The 21,666-nt window shown below is 48.9% G+C and overlaps 1 protein-coding gene across 1 annotated transcript in view; it reads right to left on the minus strand.

The window, feature by feature from the left end:
- The window catches only part of CYP19A1 (cytochrome P450 family 19 subfamily A member 1), a 35,382-nt gene that overhangs the window by 12,626 nt on the left and 1,090 nt on the right, over positions 1 to 21,666 (minus strand). Inside the window, exons 2-4 of the mRNA XM_075531388.1 lie at positions 19,164 to 19,314; positions 5,301 to 5,455; positions 313 to 489 (exon numbers count right to left, since the gene is read on the minus strand). Coding sequence (XP_075387503.1) covers positions 313 to 489; positions 5,301 to 5,455; positions 19,164 to 19,314 — 483 coding nt within the window. The remainder of the gene's footprint in view (positions 1 to 312; positions 490 to 5,300; positions 5,456 to 19,163; positions 19,315 to 21,666) is intronic.

A 21,666-nucleotide genomic window follows, 5' to 3' on the forward strand; every position in this document is an offset into this window, starting at 1 on the left:
TGATCGCATTTGTTACGTTTCCGGGAGAAAACTCTTTGCTAGAGAAATCGGGTGAGAGAACAATAGGAATGAGAAAATGGGCAGTCACATTTGGAAAGCTACAGCTTCTGAGTCACGAACACCATAGAGGTTCAAGTTTAAAGACAAACCATGGAAAACCTCACAACTGCTTTGGAAAAGAGAAGTTCGACCAGGCCAGTGTGTGTAAACAGGGTCCGTTTGAATCTACTAGCCCCCCTCACCCCGATACCCCCTCACCCCCGCCTTAGATAAAGGGCAGGAAGTCAAGCCAGGGAATCAAAGCTTCAGTACCGTCCAGGGGGATCCCCAAGAAGAGCATGTTGGAGGTGTCCAGCATGATGCGCCGCATGAGGGTCAGCACGTCCACATAGCCCGATGCGTTGGTGACCTCCTCCAGCCGGTCCAGGTGGGTTTTGATGGAGTCAACACAAATCGCCACCATACGCACAAGGCCAGGACCAGACAGAGCTGAGGGGTACATAGCATAGACAGTGAGCTGCCACCAACTTCCCCACCGTCAGGGTTATGTTAGCTTTCTGCGTTTGGAGCGGTGGGAGTTACATAATCTGTTGTCTATTTGAGACTCAAGAGTGGAGGGGTGGAGTTTAGCCTGTCAATCAGGTCCCAGCTTGATGATTTCCTTTGGAGGGGCTAAGGAGATAAAGAGCTCGTTAGAGGCGGGACACACACTTACTCCCTGCAAGACATTCCTGTTGACAAGACACATGGAGCTACGCTAGAGCCCTGGCGCTGAAGGAGCCAGGTGGAGACCCCTGCCAGTGCTGAGAGTCTTCCACCACCACTGGATCCACAAGATCTTTCCTTCCACCCACTGCCCTGTGACCTTTCTTCCTGCATTTGGCGGCATTGCATGTGTTGTGTGAGTCTGAAATAAGAATTTACAGACTGGTAATGGACCTATGGACTTGCTCTGGAGATGAACACTCCACAGTTTTTTACTCAATAACCAGGTGCGAGCTCCTATCGTGTTGTCAAGCAGCATCGTGGGCAGCTTGCTGGAAGTCAGAAGCACAAGAGGCTTACTGAAGGAGTGAGACAGCCCACGGCCGCCTCAGCAGACAATGCGGAAGGAACTATTTCTGTACAGTTGGAGCAGGAACTAAACGCTACGAGGTCGTGGTTGGCTTAGCCAGCCAGGACGAGTGCTCCAGCAGGGAGATGGACACGCAGGAGTAGGTGGGTAACACCCAAGAGCCTCGGTGCCTCACACACAATAGGTTAAGGGACTGCAGTCTTCCATTTGTTTCAGAATTGTGCGGGGACACTGGCAGGATAGGTTTTTCTGGTCACTGCCGATCCAAATAGGCTTTCGGTAGGGATTTTACTTGAGTGTGAGCTGCCGTCTAGAAGGTGAATCTCAGAAGTCTCATAGTACTTTTTGATTCATTTAATTTCCCAACTACAGCTGGCCCTTGGTGGGCATGGGGGCTAGGGGCGCTGACCGCCCCTCAGTAGAAAACTCACCTGTGACTTCCTGCTTAATTACTAATTCAGCTGTTGACCACAAACCTGACTGATAACATGAAAGTCGAATACCACATGTTCTTTATGCTTGATGTGTTACATACTGCGCCCGTACAAAAACTGCATTTTCGATATGAGATTAAAAAAGGGTATTTCCCACCCCCACCCCCAAATGCTAGATTTTTCATGTCTCCTGGCATAGGTGCAGTTTCTCTCTTTTTAAAAAAGCCATCTTTAACCTGGATTAATTTACCCTGAAATGGAAGCAGGTAACCACAGCCGCATACCTTGATCTCAGGTACATATCAAGCAATTCAACTTCTTCTTGTACTGCGATGACCTCTTTCAGAGCCCTGCTAATGTAGTGGTTATGAGTTGGGCCAGAGCTGCATGTTGGGCAGTTCAAAACCACCGGCGGCTCCGCGGGAGAAAGGCTGGGCTTTCTACTGCTGTAAACAGTTACAGTCTCGGAAACCCAAAGTGGGTGGCTCTGCGTCAGCACTGACTCCATGGCAGCGAGTTTGGTCTTGGTTTTGGAGACTTCTCTGTTTCTTGGGAGCACTTCCGGCATCACCGGTGGTACTTCCTGTGGCTCCCCTGGTGTGCTATTCAAGACTTATGGTGCTACACTGGTATGTTAAACTTGATGGATGATACACTGACCCGCAAGAGACCACTTTTTAGTGAGATACACAGTTTACTGAAAGGATAGAACTGCTCAGCCAAAGACGGTGAACATCACGTGATTTTGTGTGTGTGTGTTTTAAATCAGTGTACAAGTGATTTCATGAACGTCAAGCCCATGCTATTCAAAGGTCAACCGTACTGATGAGTCCCTGCATCAGCTCCAGCGTAGGCCATGCATCATGGCAGTGGTGCTCAGCTGTTCTCTTTCCTTACAGGCCTGCTACTCTCTTCCAATTAATTCATCAGCCACCCCGCTGCCCAGTGGATTGTTCTGCAAGGCACAGGTGTTCCTGTCAATCTGCTGCCGAACATCAGGGATTCCTCAGAGATTTTGGGATAAGTTCAGCTCCCTAGCTTTGCACAGGGGTCTGGTGGCCTGACCTGGTGTCTGCCCCCAGCCTTGCTTCTGCCGGTGTCAGTAACTGGTTCAAGGGCCAGCTGCTCCCTGAAAACATCCTGTGAATCTGTCCTCTCCTCTTTGAATATCCTGTTCTTTCTTCCTAGAAAATCACCCTTTCTTAAATAGCTTTTACCCCCTTTCAAAACTCACCTCAAAGTGCATTGGGAAACAGATTACCTCCACCCTTCTGATCAGCCCAGGGAGGGGCAGTCTTCCCCCCGGGGGCGGGGAGGGTGGGGGAGGGCTTGCCTGGGTGTGACCTTGACAAAGGTCACCGTATTGGGTATTGCATGGTCATGAGTCATGGCCCCGACTGCCTGTGGAAGCCCCTGGACCAATCTTGTAAGAGCCTCTGTCTACCACAATGAAGTGTCCCAATCAGAGACCTCTTCTCGCTCTGGTGACCCCACCTGTAACTCGGATGTGTTGATCTGCTGCCAACCATGCATTTGGGACCCCTTTCCTTGACTGCCCATGTCCCCTTTAGGGCTCTGTACATCCAAAAACTGGGGGCCACATGAAGACCTCATGCCAATGTTCTTCCTCATCTGGATAAGATATTTTTGTCCCTGTCCTACTGAAGTCTTAATAGTCTCTTTAAAACAAAAACCTCATTTTACATGTCAGTGCCTCCAAAAAGCTCCCCAGGGCCCTCAGTGAGTTGTAGGGGGCTCATTTGTTCCTGCTCAGAAGCCTCCTGGACACACCTGTCCCAAAATGCATGCTCTCCCCCTAGTACTGTGTTTGGTCCTGCATGGTCTGCCACACCACCCTCCCCCCCACCCCCTTTCCTCCATTCTGAGTTCCTTGAGGGCAGGGACCACGTCCTGTTTGTCACTTGTATTCTTGGTGCCTAGTGAGATAGTGAGAACACAGTAATTCTTTACACAGAGGGACCAGCCAATAGTGATTCTATTGGGCAGGAAAATCATGGTATGCAAAAGTTAACCACTAAACACGCCGAATACACTTGGACCAGAGGACAAAGTAAAATAAAATCAGTACATTTCAACAGAAGCATATCCTTTTACAAAGCAGTCTTTTGTTATACATGCTTCACGGCCACCCTAGAATTCAAATCTTCTAGTATGTATGACCTCTGAGGACACTGAAGACAGAGAGGCCCAACAATTTGTCCAACGTCATGTATCGCTCGCAAGTGGCAGAGCTGGGCCTTGAACCCACAGTTAGAACCCTGAGTCCTGAACCCTTCTGCTGTCCTTCATTTTCATCAGGCCCAGGGGGGGTTATCGACTGAAGCGTGGGTGACAAGAAAAGCAATGTCCCCCAACCCTCCCCCAAGTTGTCTAGGCCCTAATCTCTGAACCTATGTCTATGTTATAATGAAAAAGGAGCTTTGCTAATGGAATTAAGGATACCTTAAAATGGAGAGATGATCCTAGATTATATGGGTAGGCCCAACTAGATCACCTAAGTCCTCAAAGCCAAAGGAAATGTATTATCTACAGTCAAAGTCGGAAAGACATGCTGACAATGGAAGAAGGGTCAGGGAGATGGGATGGGAATAGGACTTGCCAATGCCGGCTTTGAAGATGGATCATGGGGGCCTGGAGCCAGGAATATGTATGGCTTCATGAAGCTGGAAAAGGCAAGGGGCCAGACGTCTCCCCAAAGTGTCCAAAAAGGAACCCAGCCCTACAGACACCTTGATGTTAAGCTTCTTGAGGCTTTGGAGTTACAGAATGGGTGACAAAGTGAATGTGTTCTTTTAAGCCACCGCGTTTGCGCTGATTTGTCTCGGTGGCTATTGATAGCTAGTAACACGGTGCTGTCTGTGCTAGAGCTGTTCTGAGTCTTGGCAATGGGCAGCTCCACTGAGGGGGATCAGTGGTCAGCATTCTACCAGAACAAGACTGATGGCTTCTGGCCCATCCATCCCTCAAGTTTATGGCTATCCTCCTTGATGCTACTGTCAAGGTTGCTTGTGTGTATTTGTCCCCCTGGAGCTTCATCTCCAGGATTGCGTAGTCATGGGGGTCGGGAGTGTGGGGGGTGGGCAGTCACTGGAAAAGGAGGCTTCGGAAAGGGTCTCTGCTCTTCCGTTGCCTAAGCACAAATCACAACCTCTCTGTGATGTGTTTTCCTCAACCATAAAACTCAGAGGTGGGGCTGGGCGACACACACAGTCCTTTGCAGTTCTCAAATCCTCTCGTGTCATTCACGCATTTGCTTTGTGCTGCAATCCCTGGAACACGAGCCAAGGAAGGCACAGAGATGGGGGCCACACTTAAAATCAGGTGACACATTCAAGGCTTCCTGGAGAGGCCCCTCACTATGAGGCCACATCTCTGCTACACAGGCATCTCTCTTGGCGTCCCAACCACAAGACCCGATGCTGCGGAGGTTAAAAGAGTCGGTGTGGGTGCTGTGTCCCTGGGGTGGTGTGGGGGCACCCTTCACTCATGTTGGGACCTTAGATAAATACCTAGTTTTATAGACCTTGTTTTGGTGATCTGTAAAATGCAGGTCACAGGAGGATTTGCTGCATGAGGTTGCTGTGTAGTTGAAATACCCAGGCCTGAGGACAGGGCTCACCGCAGAGTGCCTGCGTACTGAATGGTCTTGTTACGGTTTCAGAATTGTGAAGCAGTGGAATGAACGCATAATTTTTTTAAAAAAATAAAAGTTTTTTTTCTTAAGTACACTCATCGGCAAGAGCGCAGAATGGGGCCCCGCCCCTGCTTACCTTTCATGAAGAAAGGCCGAATCACTTTCCAGAGGGCTGGGTTGTTGTTAAATATGATGCCGTTTTCATGCATGCCCATGCACTGCAGCCCCAGCTTGCTGCCAAATCGGGAGATGTAGTGACTGTGTTTCATGACATGGAGCATACTGGAGGACCTGCAAGGACAGTAAACCGGGGCGTCAGTTTGCTTTGCTTCTCTTGGACATTTTACTGTGGGTTGGGGGAAACTTCCCAGAGCAAAGTCGTTCCTCTTTCAAGAACGCATCTGCATTTTGTTTCCTGACATTGGTAGCTATCCCTTAAGGCGACAGAAGGAGCCGTAAGGTGGCATGGTGGTTCTGTTGTTGGGCAGCGATCTGCAAGGTAAGCAGTTCAAAGCCACCAGCCGCTCCGTGGGAGGAAAGATGGGACTTTCTACTCCTGTAAGCAATTCCAGTCTCAGAAACTCATGGGGGCAGTTTCACCCTGTCCTGCAGGGTCGCTCCAAGTTGGCATCCACTCTGCAGCCACGAGAGAGAATGTGACAGTACTTTTCCCACTTCCTCCCTGTTTCCATCTATCCTACTTTTCTGTCTCCTCCTCTAAGTTTTGCTTCAGGGCACGTGCTACCCTTGTGGTCTCAGAAGGTTGATTGCCTCATGAGTGCGCTTCTCCTTGTGTGGCTGTTCACTTTCGAAAGGTGATCACTAGGAGTGGGTTCAGCTCCAGGCATCAAGTGTGTGTAAGGGCCTTTATCACGGGGGTTCTGCCAGTCTTTATTAGACCAGTAAGTCTGGACTTGGTTCCAAATTTTCCTCCTACTCTGTCCAGAACCATCTCTTATGATCTCGATTGGAGCTGCTCCTTGTGGCTACTGAGCACCGTTTGGTACATCTGGGTTCAGGCGAGTAGCAGCTGAGGTTCACACAGTCCATGAGTGTGAGTCTGCTTCTCGTCAGCCTTCTTTGCTCCAAATGGGGAGAGACCAAAAGGCACAACCTAGATGGCCCCTCCCAAGCTTTATTCGCTAAAGTAAGGTGTAGAACAGTATCTATGTGGACTATGTTATGTCAATTGACCAAGATGCCTACCCCCACCAGGCTGTGGCATTAGTTTTTAATGGCCGAGGGAATTCATGGTGATACATTTTAACTACTAGGCATTGCTCTTACACAATGCATGTTGATCCAAATGCACGTGTTCTAGAATGCAGATTGAATAAACACTTGTTAGCCTGAGGACATCCTTTGCCAACTGAAACATTCCTGTCTACTGATTCCCTATTGAGCATCGTCAAAGACAGACAGACGCCTACATCCAGTTGGGCATCACTCGGGGGATGCCCAACTTGAGGGATGTCTGTTTTCTTGGGCATCACATGAGGGATGTCTGTTTTCTTGGGCATCACTTGAGGGATGTCTGTTTTCTTGGGCAGGTCTAGTCTCTTGGCCCTGGAGTTGACCGGCTGGCCTGGCCTGGGTCTCTGCATTCCATGCAGGACTCACCCAGGTTTCCAGGACCACAGGGCCCTCCCAGTTTCAGGGCACGGTGAGCCATTACATCCTTGCTGGGGCAACACTGGGGCCTTGCCCAGAACCCAGGTTCCCGTGAACTCCTAGCTCTTTATCCACTGTTTTTCCTTCACAGCCAGTTGCTGTAAGTGCCCAAGAGGAGCCCCGGGAGCTGGGCAGGAAGGGGATATCCCTTCTGCTTCTCTGTTCCTCACTTGCTTCTTCCTCTGGGACTGTTTCTGGCCCCTCAGCCCCATTTTAGTCTAATCTGGAAGGTAGAGCAGCACTGAGACTCAGAAAACTTGATGAAACGCTACCTGAAGAAGTCAGAGTGGCCCGACTGGACCTGTCATTGTCACCAAGTTACAATGACACTTTGAGTCACACAGTTCCTTCTGCACCTCAACCAACACTCCCTCGCTGCTGCCTTCTTTGCTGCCAACGTCTGCGTCGCTGCTGATCTCGCCAAATGTTCTGGTGGCTTATCGATGGTGGGATTGTGGCAACTAGTATTTGTGGATCTGTGCCAGGAACTTCTTTTGAGGATGCAGCAGTATTTTAAGGAAAAGAAGGAGACCAAAAAAAAAAAAAAGTTTTACAGGCTCCCCCGCCGTTGTGAATACTATTGTAACTAATGGTGCTGTAATTCCGTGTAGAACGGGTTTACAGGACAATTTTGTTGCTTCGTTCAGGCAATCTAAGAAATGCTGCCTTTGCACAATCGCAGCAATGATTAAGATGGATCAGAAGCAGTAATACTCTCTGGTCTGGTAGGGGGCACGAGGGGGGGGCGAGGCACCGTGAGTTAATGCGCCGAATGACACCAATCCTAGGATGCCACTGGCTTGCATATGCAAAGGGCCTCTCTTGTTCTCAGGACTACAGCGGTGGTGGCACGGAGGGCTTCAGTGCAGGGAGACTCCATTTGCTGAGAGATGTTTTGTTAACCCTCAGCCCTGAACCAAAACGATTCCATGGATGGTGATAAGATCCCCACTGAACACCTGGGACAAGCGAGCTTTGCTCCCACTGAGTGGGCTAGGCTGTGGGCTACGGAGTAGCCAAACCCCTTATATTCACAAGGTAGCCCATAGTCCTAACTTGAACTTCAAGAGCAAGCCCCTGGAATAATTCATTGGCAGTGCCAGTAAATTGAAAACAGAAATATTATGCGTATATAAATCAATCACTTACATAGTATTTGTTTCAGCCAAATTTCATAAGTTCAAGTCAAAAGATTATCGATTAACTTCAATATTCTCTTGACTGGAATCCAGAAAATATTCATAAAATAACTGAGCATTTTAGACAAATTGTCCTTTTCTTTTTCTAGAAACAGAAAACAACAATTTTGAGGCCTTGATTCGTCTCCAAAGGAGTTAATTTGACTCGGGAACAGCTAACTATCTTGTCCTGTAGAGAGAAATCATGCTGTAGGACAGGATGATCTTCTGATGAATAAATAGAGGTGAAACCCATCGATTTCCTGACAGGGCTCACGTCACCCTATTATTAAAGCAGGAACGAAGTGACTTAGCCCACAAATTCATTACCTAAAAGTTTAAGTGCTTGAAGGACAATCAGAACTTTCCTCCCCTCTTTTTCGCTGTGAGCTCTGGACATTTTGTCAGATGCATTCATCATATTGATCTGCCCATGTCTTTTGGCAAATTTCTAAATATTTAATTTAAAAGAAAGAAGGAGAAACGCCAAACGAAATTCCAAAGAACCAAATAAAAGCCAACCCAGGAGTCCTTGTGTGGTGCAAGTAGTTGAGCATTGGACACACACACACACACAGAGGTGTCTCTGAAGACAGGCTTGGAACTCTGCTTTCAAAAGATCGCAACATTGGAAACCCTGTTGGGCAATTATGCCCTACACGCTTGGAATGGCCTTGAACAGGAATCGACTTGATATAGTGCTCCTTAGTGGAGAGAGAGCTTTAAAAACCAGAATCCATTAGAGGGCACTAGCACATCGCTATTTCGATCAGAGGCTCACACAGCCCAGGCAAACCTGCCAAAGCAGAATGTGTAATGCACGCTGATAAGCAAACAGGCAAGCGCCACCGAAGACCGATTTCAAGCAAGGGGGTTAATCAGAACCAGGTTGGATTTCTCAACCCAGTGAGGAAGGAAAGAGTGAGCTCACTCCTGCTGGGTGGACATGCCTGTAACCTCTGGGTGAGGGGGTTTCTCTCCAGGGGGCATGGGGAGGCACACAAGGGAGTCCCCAAACCCAGAGCTGCAGCAGAAGGGAATCCAAGTTCCTTGTCATTGCATTACAATGCATCAAGAGCGTTGGGGTCATGACCAAAGTGGACAAACAGAACAACTCCAAAGATGATAAAGGCATTTCCTATTAGAAATAAAAGGTAACCTACTAGGGACTCTCAGGTGATAGGGAGAAAGGGTTCCTCTACTTTGGAGTTTAAGCAACTCCCCCCCCCCCCCCCTGTGGCCAGGTACAAGGGTACATGTGTTGGAAATCAAGGGAAGGCAATTGTGTTGACTTGTTCTTGGCCTGAGAGTTATGCTCATTGAATGCAATCACCTTCTTAAAGGATCCTTTGCCCCTCAAATATCCTCCTTTACCTAGCTCAAGTTCTAGTGTCATTGCAAGGGGAAAAATAATCATCATCAATGAGACGACTGGCTATAATCACTCTAACCCACGAAGACAAACCCTGGCATGGTGCACTATTTAGTGCCTAGAATCACCAGGGGGGCGGGGGTGGGTTCAGGGGGATGACCCTCACGGCCGTGGAGTTGATTCATATGTCATACATATTTTGAGAGAGAGAGAGAGAGAGAAAATCACTGCCACTGAATTGGTCCTGACTCATGGTGACCCTATAGAACAGGGTAGACCTGCCCCTGTGGGCTTCAGAGGGTGTCATTCTTCACCGGAGTAGAAAGCCTCATCTTTCTCCCACAAAGTGCCAGCAGCCATTCTACTTCCGTAAAGTCTCAGGAACCCACAGGGGCAATTCTGCCCTGTCCAACAGGCTCAGTAGGAGTTGGATCGACTTGGCGGCAGTGAATGAAATATTACTACAAAAAAGTTAACCTGACTCAAATCCAGGTTTCCGATCTAATCTTCAGTTTATAATAAATAGAAGGAGTATAATAAGTGATTAAATGCCACCAAAATGAAACCAAAAGATTCAGAATATGGGACTGCTTTTAAGACACTTGAATTAGGAGACAGTTGGTCATGGAATGAAAACAGAAGGACCCATACGTTTGAAGTGTGGTACTGGTGAAGAGTATTGAAAACATTATAGACTGTCCAAGGGGCAAACACATCTGTCGTGGAAGAAGTACAGCCAGAATGCTCCTTAGAGGCAAGAGTGGGGAGCCTTCATCTCACAGGCTTTGGACGTGTTGTCAGGAGAGACCAGTCCCTGGAGAAGGACATCATGCTTGGTAAAGGGGCAGTAAAGATGAAGAAAGAGACGGACTGACTCCGTGGCTCCAACAATGGGCTCCAACAGAGGAATGATGGCGAAGGTGGGCAAGGACCGGGCGATGTTTTAGTCTATGGTACGTAGGGTGGCTATGGGTCGGAATCGACTGGATAGCATCTAACAACAAAACACAAGACAACTGATCCAGCCCCTTCAAAAAGGCCAGTTTCCTTGGGGAAAGGATAGGGGAATTGTCCTTTCAACCTTTGGATTGGAAAGATGATTTTTTTAATTTGAGCTTTTTATTATGAAGCAGGCGACGGTGGACAGAGCAGATCATGCCTCCCATTGTCTTCCTTCACCCCTCCCCACGTCCCTCTTGTTGGATACTGTTTTCTCCTCCGTTCAAAACTATGGGGTCGCCATGAGGCGGAATCCCCTTGACAGCCGGCTGTGAGTTGGGGAATTTCGGTTTACCCTCAAAGACACCCGTCTCTCCTCTAGCCTGTGCCTCCCCTGCCCCCTCTATTCACTCACCTCCCTGGCAATCATCCAATTTCATTAATATTTTTTTGTGGAAACCTTTTCTAGATTAAAAAAAAATAACAACAGTGGTCTCATATACTATTTACCCTTTTTTTTTTTTTGGACTCAATGGCTCTCGGCATAATGTCCTCCAGGCCCCTCCGTGGGACGAGGCGCTGCACAGATGGGTCGTTATTTCCGAATGTTGTGTGGATGCGTCAAAGTTTGTGTCTCCACCTTTCCACCAGTGGGCCTCGAGGTGGTGGCTTCCATCTTTCGGCTACTGCGAATGGCGTTGCGGTGAAATGGGTGTGCACGTATATATCCATTCGTGTTTGGGCTCTCAGCCCTTTAGGATGCAGACCACGCGGAGGGACTGCTGCTTCGTGTGGCATTCCCGCTCCCAAGCGTTTGAGCGAGTGCCGTTCCTCTTTCCAGAGTCACTGTGCCCTTTTATAGTCCAACAGGCCATTGGCCACCCCAGGGCCTCTCTCACCTCCTTTCCATCGTGCTTCCACTCAGCCTCGCTAGTCTTGCTCACATTTCAGGCCAGTTCCTACCCCAGGGCCTTTGCACTTCCTGTTCCTTCGGTGTAGAATGCTTTTCTCTGGGTCTCTACACAGCTCACCCTTCTCCCTTCCTCCGGGTCTTTATTTGAATACCACACCTCCTTTTCGAGGCCTGCCCACCTAGTTAAAACTACTCCTATCAATAATAATAACGATACGTAATATAGTAAGAGCTTTCAGGGGTGGCAAGATAGGGGAAGGGCGGGGAAGAGGATCTCTTATAAAAGGGCTCAAGAAGAAAGATGATGTTTAGAAATGTTGATACCCATAATTGTGCATGTCGACTGGAAACACAGGGAATCCAGGACAGATGACCCCTCCAGGACCAGTGGTGAGAGTGGCGATGCCTGGAGGGTGGAGGGAAGGTGGGGTAGAAACGGGGAACCGATTATAAGAATCTACATATCGCCTCCTCCCTGGGGGAGGGACAGCAGAGAAGAGGGCAGGGGGAGATATCAGACAATGTAACATATGACAAAATAATAATATTTATGAATTATGAAGGGTTCATGAGGGAGGGGGCACTAGGGAGGGAGAGGGAAATGAAAAGCTGATGCCAAGGGCTCAAGTAGAAAGCAAATGTTTTGAGACTGATGATGGCAACAAGTGCACATATGTGCTTGACACAACGGATGGATGTATGGATTGTGATAAGAATTGTATGAGCCCCCAATAAAATGATCAAAAAAATATTGTACATGTCCGCTTGAGATAACAGATGTGTGATTTGTTGTAATATGTGTAAGAGCCCCCCAATAAAATGATGTATGTAACAAAAATACTCCTATCTCTGCAACTGGTCCTTCCCAGAGTCCTTCCATACTTCAGCTTTCTACATGGAAAATGTCTACCTGGAAAAAATGTGCCTGGTTTAGAATGAGGAATGGTATGGGAGAAGGCTGTGTCTTTTCAATCTGCCTGCTGGGCAAGTCACCGGAGCAGCTGGATTATAGGAAGAAGGTGGTGGCATCAGGTTCCGAGGAAGGCTTATTAACCACCGGCTCGGGTTTGCGGGTGACACAACCTTGCTTGCTGAAAGGGAGCAGGGCTGGAAGCCCTGGCCGATGAAAATCAGGGACTGCAGGCTTCGGGATGGATGACGACTCAGTGTCAACAAGACCCAAATCCTCACAACTGGCCCCACAGGTAACATCATGGTACATGGAGGAAACGCTGGAGGTGTCAAGGACTTTTGTCTTGTTCCGATCTCCGACCAGGGCTCTGGGAAGCAGCGGTCAAGAGATCAAAAGATGACGGGCATTAGGTAAACCTGCTGCACAAGACCCCCTTAGGGTACAGAAAGCCAGGGCTGGTCCTCTGAGGACTAAGGTACGTCTGACCCAAGCTATGTTGTTTTCAACTGTCTCGTGTGCATGTGAAAGTTGGACATTGGATAAGGGAGACCAAAGAACAATCGGTGCGTTTGAATTGTGCTGGCAAGGAATACTGAAAACACCACGAGTGCCCAAAGGACAAACCCGTTGGCTTGGAAGCAAGGCGACCAGAGTGCTCTTCGCAGGCATGGATGGCATGGCGAGACATCATCTGACACACTTTAGACCTGCTGTCGGGAGGATATCATGTCTAATAAAGTAGAGGGGCAGCGAAAAAGAGGACAGGCCTCCAGGAGACGGACTGACACACTGGCTGTGACAATGGGCTCAACCATCGTGAAGACGGTGCAGGACCTGGCATTTGCTGTGTGTAAGGTCACTATGGGTCGGGACAAACTGTATGGCACCGAACCACAGCACCTGCTGGGGCTCGTCCAGGACGGTCCTCATGCTAACACTGCAAGTCCCACATCCAAAGACACCCTCTCCAGTCCCAGGCAAACTGAGGCAGTGGGTCACCCTGATGTACTGGCTGAGGGGGCTTCAGAAAGCCTGTGGAAGAATGGTACCAAAAGAGAATGGAATTCTTCCATGAACATGTTCAAGCCCCCTGCAGATCTCGTATCTAGCTATTGTTAGCGTGTTAACCGCGTGTTGCTCCGTGAGGGTAGGGTTGGGGGTTGGTTTGTTCACGGCTGTGTTCCCAGGGCCCAGAACAGTATCTGGGGCATATGAATCCTCAATTGCGTTTTATTTAATGACTGAATGGAGAGTCAGGAATGACTTATAAATTAGGACCAGCTAGTGCTTTGTCCGTTGTTAAGTTCTCAAATGCATGCTGAAAGAATGAGTAAATTCCCTGCAAATGAACATGGTAGCAAAACAGATGTGCAAACACGATCCTAATTACTATGATAATTGCTAGCAGACAGGCAGACATGGCCCTCGTTCGTATGTGAACTGCTCCTCCCCCTTTATGGATGCTACCCAAATAGCCCGGGCAGCATCGTGGTTACCAACTGGGCTGCTAACCACAAGATCAGCAGTTCAAAGCCACCAGCCTCTCCTTCGAAGAAAGAGGAGGCTTTCTACTCCCATAAAGAATTACAGCCTCAGAAACCCACAGGGGTAGTTCTGTCCTGTCTTATAGGGTCACTCTGAGTCGGGATCGGCTCGTTGGCAGCGAGTTTGGTCTCCTTTTTTATTTTTCAACTTACTTCCTTTAATAAGCCCAGCTGCTACATCATTGCACTTTCCATATAAGCCACACAGACAGGCCAAAAAAATGGTTTATAATATGTATGACACCCACGAATATATACATACCCACGTGACATACACCGCACGAGTAGACAGACAGTCTGGTGTGGGTACAGCCGTGTACTTGCATGGGAGCATGATGCACACTTAGCTGCCAATATGCAGAGTTGTGAGTCACTGGAAGCCTGCCTCTGGTTCCCAGGGGCGGTCAGGTCAGCCCATCCCGCATCCCCGAGTTGCCTGGCCGGCGGCAGCCCTGTGGCTCTCATGCCCAGCATCTTGCTCTGAAGCTCTAAAGCCCCAACCATTTGGGGGCGCCACTGGAGGGGAAGGCCCTGAAAAACGGGCCTACCATCCCTGCACAGCTGCCATGGCTTCAGGCCTCAAACTTTTCAAAAGAAAATGAAATCTCGCAAACTATTCCAATAAACATAAAACACTTTGAGGTCCAATAGGGTCCTTTTCAAGAGGTACGGGGAGTTCTGGTAGGGACTTGAAGAGTGGGCAAGGGAAAGCGACTGGGACAAACATGTCCAATTACCTCGGGGATCAGCCTTTAACAGCAAAATTGAGCGGCTCTGAGGCAATTAAGAAGAACACAAAGACCCCAACTAGAGAAAAGCCCGAGAGGACAGGACCAGCAGCGAGCAGCAGCGGGGAAGGGCACACAGGCTGCCTCTCCTCCCCGGCTCAATGGGCCTGATTTGGTCGGGCCAGACAGGCCAATTTCCTGATGAAAACCAGCAGAGCCACCAGAGGCTACTCCTCACGGTAACGGGGACCCTGCTGGAAAAATTCTCGTAAACTTCCAGAGAATTCCTCCTTAGGGCCTGGCGAGTTTACCTGGTGATGACCCAAAGGGTCATTTCTGGCCCTTTCTCTAATGGATGAGTTCACCCCACTGCTACCACCTTCCCCAGAGTCCGGGTGGTCCAGTGGTTAAGGTGCTCTGTTGCTAGCTGAAGGGTGGGTAGTTCAATCCCACCAGCTGCTCGAAGGGAGAAAGATGTGGCAGTCTGCTTCTGCAGTGATTGTTGTGGTTGTGGTGGCTGTGGTTGTTTGGGGGATTGCCACAGTGGGTTGTGACTCACGGCGGCCCCACGCCCAACAGAACGACCCACTAGGGGGCAGTTCTGCCAAGTCAGAATCAAGTCAACAGCAACGCATTCACTGCCTTCAACCCCATTCTGACTCAAAGCACCCTCTCAGGACGGAGGAGCTCTGCCCTGTGGCTTTCTGAGACTTTCACCAGCCTCCGGAGCAGGAGCAGCTGCTTGCTTCTAGCTGCTGACCTCACTGCTCCCCCAGGGCACCTGGCAGCGGGTATGGGGCCACCTCATCGAGACTCAAGAGAAAGGTACTCCATCATGCTTGGTTGCTTCCCATAAACCCAGAGGTCTTAGTCTGGGGTCTCTAGACAAGCAAAAGTAGTGATAGACAACAATAGCCTATATAGATATAGTCACAGATGCAGAGCTCAAGAGACTGTAAGATGTAAGACACAGATAAAAATATAGAGAGAGATGCCATATATAGATATACTATATCACACATATACATGGCATCACCAGGACAGCTATATCTATCTATTGATGGATCAACTATATAATATATATATAAAAAACAAAAATATGGTGTGTGTATATATATGATACAACAAAACCCCACTGTTACCGAGTTGATTCTAACTCATAGGGATCCCATACAGGGTTTCTGGGACTGTCTGAAAATCTTTACAGAAGCGCAGGCAGCAGCCTCATCTTCTCCCAACAACTGACTGGTGGATTTGAACCACTAGCCTTTTGGTTAGACCCCTAATGCCTCCCTCACAGCATCACAAGGACACATATATTTAAACAAACAATCAATAAATAATTTAGCATATGGTTGGTGTGTATATATATATGAGGTCTGATGATGCTACGGTATGTGATACATATGTGCGTGACATCTGCATGAACATATATACACCAGACATGCACCAAAACACACATATCCACTGTCATCTAATCCATTCTGACTTGTAGGAAACCCATAGGACAGACTAGGACTGCTCCCCGGGGTGTCTGAGTCTATAAACCTTTATTGAAGAAGACTGCCTCCTCTTTCTCCCATAGAGCTTCTGATAGATTTGAAATGTCAGCCTTTGGGTCAGCAGCCCAATGCTAAACCCACTGTGCCACCAGGGCTCATGTGTTTGTGTGCGTGCGTGTGCGTGTGCGTGCGTGCGTGCGTGCGTGTGTGTGTGTGTGTGTGTGGCGAGAGAGAGAGAGACAGAGACTTAGCTCAAGGAACTGACTCACATGGTTGTAGAGGCCGGCAAGTTCCAAATCCACGAGTCAGAAATTCAGCTGCAGGCTTCTTTCGACCCACATAGCTACAGGGATCGACACAACCAAGATAGGCAGGCTCGAAACCCGAGGTCAGTAAAGCACGAGCCAGATGCAGGATCCAGATCAAGCAGGAAGCCGGGAAACCTTACTGGAAGGTCCATATATATTGGGTGCCGGCCACAATCCGGAGCCAACGGATTGGCTGCTCCTGGAGGTGACCACTATTTGTCAGTCTCATCATGGGGTGTGACAATATCATTAATAACTGCCAGAGACATCGTAACCCTCCAACCACTGAGAACCGTGCCCCAGCCAAGTTGACACACAACCTCAGCCATCACGTCAGGGAAAGACGGCCCTGCGCCCCCACCAGCACCCCCGACTAGTCCTCTTTCCTCCTCTCCTCCTAGACCAGAGGTTCTCATGCCCACAGCTCAGTGGGGCTTCCACCAGCCAGAGATTCTGAGCTAGTTTCCCTGGGGGCACAGCCTGGGTCTTGAGCATCTTTTAAAGACCCTGGGTGACTGACTGACTGTCACCTGCAGCCAGGTGAGAATCTGTGCAGGGCCCTGAGCAGCAGGTAGGTGCCCTTTTGAGGTCCGCTGATGTGCTAGGGATGCGTCTGCCCAGCCCAAATGCCATCGCTCCGGGACCATAGCCACTGGCAAAGGTGACTGAAGTAGACATTGACTTTGTCAATGAGAATGCATCAGGATCGTATCAAAATCACTTCCATTTGGCCGGCCAGAGCTCAACAGAGCAGAAAACACAAGACCGAGGAGGCCTGTCCGCAGAGGCTCTCAATACTTGGCGGTGCATGTTAGGAAGGCCCACTTCATCCGACCTTCGGGGCCAGGGGCCACCGTTGGAGGTGCGCTGCATTCGGGTTTCCCCGTGAAACCTAATGAAATGTCATTTCCACCTGGCGCTGTGGTCACGTTCCGTTTATTAGCGAGATCTGCCTTAGCGGCTACTCTCAGCCGTGACACCCGGGAAAACGGACCAACAGGCCACCGCGGAGGCATGAGGCAGTTCCAAAAGAAGATTCGCACAGTTGGAAATGCTTGGGAGCCGCAGGTGTCTGACAGCCTCACCCCACAATCGCAGGTTTGCGTCACACCGTTTTGCTTGTCCCAGTGTCTGACCACGGGAAGCAGGCCGTGCTGGTGTGCCCTGGCTTGTGTAGCAGAGAGTAGATCGGGCAGTGGGTGGGCAGGGTCTGGGAGAGCTCAAGGAATGCTCCCACATGTCCAATGACTGCCAATGGCTTCTTTGTTCGACGTCGTTTTGGCCCACCTGGTAGCTTTCATGGGAACGCTCAACTGTTCCATAGAGGTGGAAATCTATGTAACATCCCACCCCTCCCCACCACCCCACCTTCCTGGCCTCTCCTTTCAGAGATAAGGGGGCTTCAAAAAGTGGGTGGAGGAATTCTATTCTTTTTAAATATCCTTCTCCCCACCCCGCCAAACTTTCCGAAGCCCCCCTTGCCTTTTGTTCAAAGAGTTGGGCTCTGGGGACCTCAGTCATGTCTGATAGGGTGGGTGTCTGATGAAATGAATGCCATCACAGAAGTGTTTCACTGACATCTGAGCCACGTCTGTCAACCAGCCTGGCCCGTCTAGCTTGTGGGCCAAGCTCCATCAGGGGGAAGAAACGCAAAACTTTTCCTAATGGGAGAGTATTGGCAGGCAGCTTTGCTAAACGTCTCACTGAGAGGTTCTTGTGACGTATCCTCTCTTTAAATGACTCATTTTTCTGTGATCAATAAATTAAGAAAAGGAGCTGTCCCCGCCCCCCCCCCCCCCCCCCCCCCGGCAAAGCTCGTTCTTCGGGGTCAGATGGACGTATATGTGGTTAGCCTTAGAGTGAACTTCAAGAGCCTACATGGCGTAGTGGGTTACAAGTTGAGCCTTTAACTGCAAGGTCCACAGTTCAAAACCACCAGCTTCACTGGAGGGACAAAGAGGAGGCTTGCTTTCTGCTAACCCACAGGGGCAGTTCTACTCTGCCCAGAGGGTCGCTCAGAATCAGAATCTACTCGACGGCAGTGAGTTTGGTCGGAACTGGAGAGTGAACTCAAGCTGCTGAATTATCCAGGAAATACGAACAATGTACAGAGGTTGTTGTTGTTGTTGTTGTTTTTAAAACAGGTGATTTTGTTCCTGCCTTCTTGCAGATCCCTCAGTGGGCACATGGACATGCATCATGAAGTAGGATGCTAGTTCATGGAAGTTTGGCTGCTTTGTTTTTCTCCTGACTGCCTGCCTGCTGTCCAGAGGTGCTGGGCAATTCGGCATTCGAAATATGAAACAATTAGACATAGTCAGTGTAGGGATAAGACCCAAATATTGGGAAAACAGCAAAGGTGATGCCTCTTGCCTCAAAAACCAAGCATTCTTCACTCAAACAAACAAAGCCGCTGCCATTGGGTTGCTTCTGACTCGCAGCGGCCCTTTGGGGCAGAGTAGAACGTTCCGTGGGGTTCCCGAGACTGCACGTCTCTATGGAACAGCCAGCCTCATCCCGTCCGTGTGAACCGCTGGCCTTGAAGTCAGCAGCCCAGCGCTTAATGCACTGCGCCACCGGGGCTCCTGTTCGGGACCCCTCAGTCTCCACATGCACGTCTCAGAGGCGCCTGGCACGTGTCCCCAGCTTTTCAGAGTTCTTTAGCCATTTGGCTCTGGTGTTAAGCAAAACCTGATTTATTTCCCCTCGGGAATTGCTCACCTTCATTTCACTGGTTAAAAAAATATATGTGTATATCGGTTATATATATGTGTGAATGTGTATATGTGTGTGTGTATAAAATCTCAGAAAAACAAAGACAAACAAACAAAAATCTTATAAAAGACATCAAGATATCAGCCGACATCGTGTGCTGATTTTCATAAAAAGAAGCACAGCCTCAGTCTGAGCTCAGATTATGAGCAGACTCACTTGCTGATGATGAGCGTCTCCTCCCCGCAGATCCAGACTCTCATGAATTCTCCGTACATCCTGTTGTAGTAGTTGCAGGCACTGCCAATTCCCATCCACAGGAATCTTCCATGGGAAATGAGGGGTCCAATTCCCATACAGTAGCCAGGACCTATGAAACCGTCAGATGACAGTCAGCCCGTGACAACATCACAAAGGAAAACGGCTTGTGTAGCAATCATATCTATTTCTTTACATAGCGCATTGTGGTTTTCCACCTGCTAATGTATGATTGTAAATCCCTAAACAAATGAAGTAAAATAATCAAACCAAGTAAACTTAGCAGGAGAATCTTCACCTCTCAATGAATTAAAAAAAAAAAAAAGCTTCATTCTTACAGCATTCTACTTCAATTTGACCTCAGTCAACAGGGTATCTTTCTGCCGGTTTCTTGCCATGGTCAGTCATGCTGATGAGTTTCGGGTGCAAATCAGTCATCTGTCTGGTAATAAGCATGGAAAGCCGATAGGTCTGCTTGGTTTTGCCGGAAAGCCTTTGGTGTTGGTGCAAGGGTTGGGTTAGAGCAAGCGAGTTTTTCCTTTGTTTTTAGCCAAGAGAGAGATTCGAGCTACAAAGATAACGTCTCTGCAGAGAATACCCATCTCTTGCTCTCCTGACAAAGGGACTCCGCTTAAGGAGATCATCTTAAACGACATCCCACTGGGCAACAAGGAAGCTCAGAAAGGAGGGATGAGCAGGAAGCCTGGTCAAAGTAGAAACGGAGCCCAGGGGCCTGCATTTGCCAGCAGCCAAAACATGAAAGCCAAACTCAGTGCAGTTGAGTCCCTTCTGACCCCTGGAGGATCTACGAGATGGAATGGACCTGTCCCTGTGGGTTTCCAAGGCTGTAAATCTTTCTGGGAGGAGAGCTCCCCATTGCCCTCCCTGTTCTGGGAGCAGTGGCCCTAATACTCCCACCCTTGCTTAAGTAGATGCTGGCAGTATGACAAAGAACGTGAGTCAGAGAGCCTCTAGGAGCATGATGCTGGCTTTACAGCAGAGAGCAAACCTGGTGGCTCGACTTGACTGGCGGCGATGAGAAGTGAGGCTAAAAAGGTTTGGGCACGCCTTTCGGAGTTTTATCGCGAAGGGGCTCCTCTAAATCTGTCTCCTCTGACCCCATTCTGGCAGTGAGACTGCAGCAGAGCCAGCACATGCACCAGTCTCTGAGCCGGCGCTCTCCCCCAACAACTACCATCCAGACCAAGGGTCCTCAAACTTTGTAGACAGGGGGCTAGTTCACTCTCCCTCAGACCTACCTGTTGGAGGGCCGGACTATAGTTTAAAAAAAAACCAAAAAACTATGGACAAATTCCTATGCACACTACACATATCTTATTTTGAAGTGAAAATAACAAACGGGCCAAAAACACCCGGGCGGCCGGATAAATGTCCGCGGTGGGCCACATGTGGCCCACGGGCCGTAGTTTGAGGACCCCTGATCCAGACCATCCAGACGTTTGCGGTAAAGTGGGGGCACAGTCCCAACTTCTGCAAATGATGTTAGGTTTTTTAAAACTCTGCAGCAACCGAGTTAATGTGGTTGAGGCCACGAGACTGTGGGTCTTATTTATTTCTTTGCTTTCACCCAAACTAAAACAAAACAAAAACCTCATGACCATCCAGTTGATCCCAACTAATGGTGACCCTACAGGATAGGGCAGCACTGCCCCTGTGGGTTTCTGAGACTGCGACCCTTTATGGGAGTGGAAAGCCTTATCCTTCTCCCTCAGAGGGGCGAGTGGTTTCAAACTGCTGATCTTGCAGTTAGCAGCCCAACTCATAACCACTCCTCCACCAGAGCTCACGCTCTCTCCTTCCAAGAGAAGCTGCTTGTTAACACCTACACAACCAAAATGTCATCAGGGGGTTCTCTGTTAAGAGTGTATTTCAAAGTTGACGACTGACTTTACATTGCACAAGCGGATTGGGGTGAATCTACAGCGAGGTGGCTTCAAGACGTTCCTGGAAAAATGGAAAACGGGATTCCCCCACGGACGCCTTGGAAACCCCGTCGTGTCGTTCCTTAAAGGGTTAGCAAATGTGCCAGTCTCAAACCAACTGAAATACTCTCAGGCACCAACTATCTTGCTGGGTGTTTACAGCTTGGCAAATTACTGAGCAGAGCAGCAAGACAGAATGATAAAATGTTTAAAACCAGAAAAAAAAATTAGAGGGCACTGTTTGGAGATGCAGGCTAGATATCCACCCAAGTGTTTACCTGGGGAGTGTGGCGGGGAGGGTATAACTGAGAACAAAACTATCTAAATGTTCTACATTCAATTGAGTCTTGTTTAAAAATCATTTTATTAGGGGCTCATACAACTCTTATCACAATCCATAGATCCATCCATTGTGTCAAGCACTTTTGTATATCTGTTGCCCTCATCATTCTCAAAACATTTGCTCTCCACCGAAGCCCCTGGCATCAGCTCCTCATTGTTTCACCCCCTCAATTGAGTCT

This window comes from Tenrec ecaudatus, chromosome 14 (genome assembly GCF_050624435.1).
Source record: "Tenrec ecaudatus isolate mTenEca1 chromosome 14, mTenEca1.hap1, whole genome shotgun sequence".
NCBI classification, from domain to species: domain Eukaryota; kingdom Metazoa; phylum Chordata; class Mammalia; order Afrosoricida; family Tenrecidae; genus Tenrec; species Tenrec ecaudatus.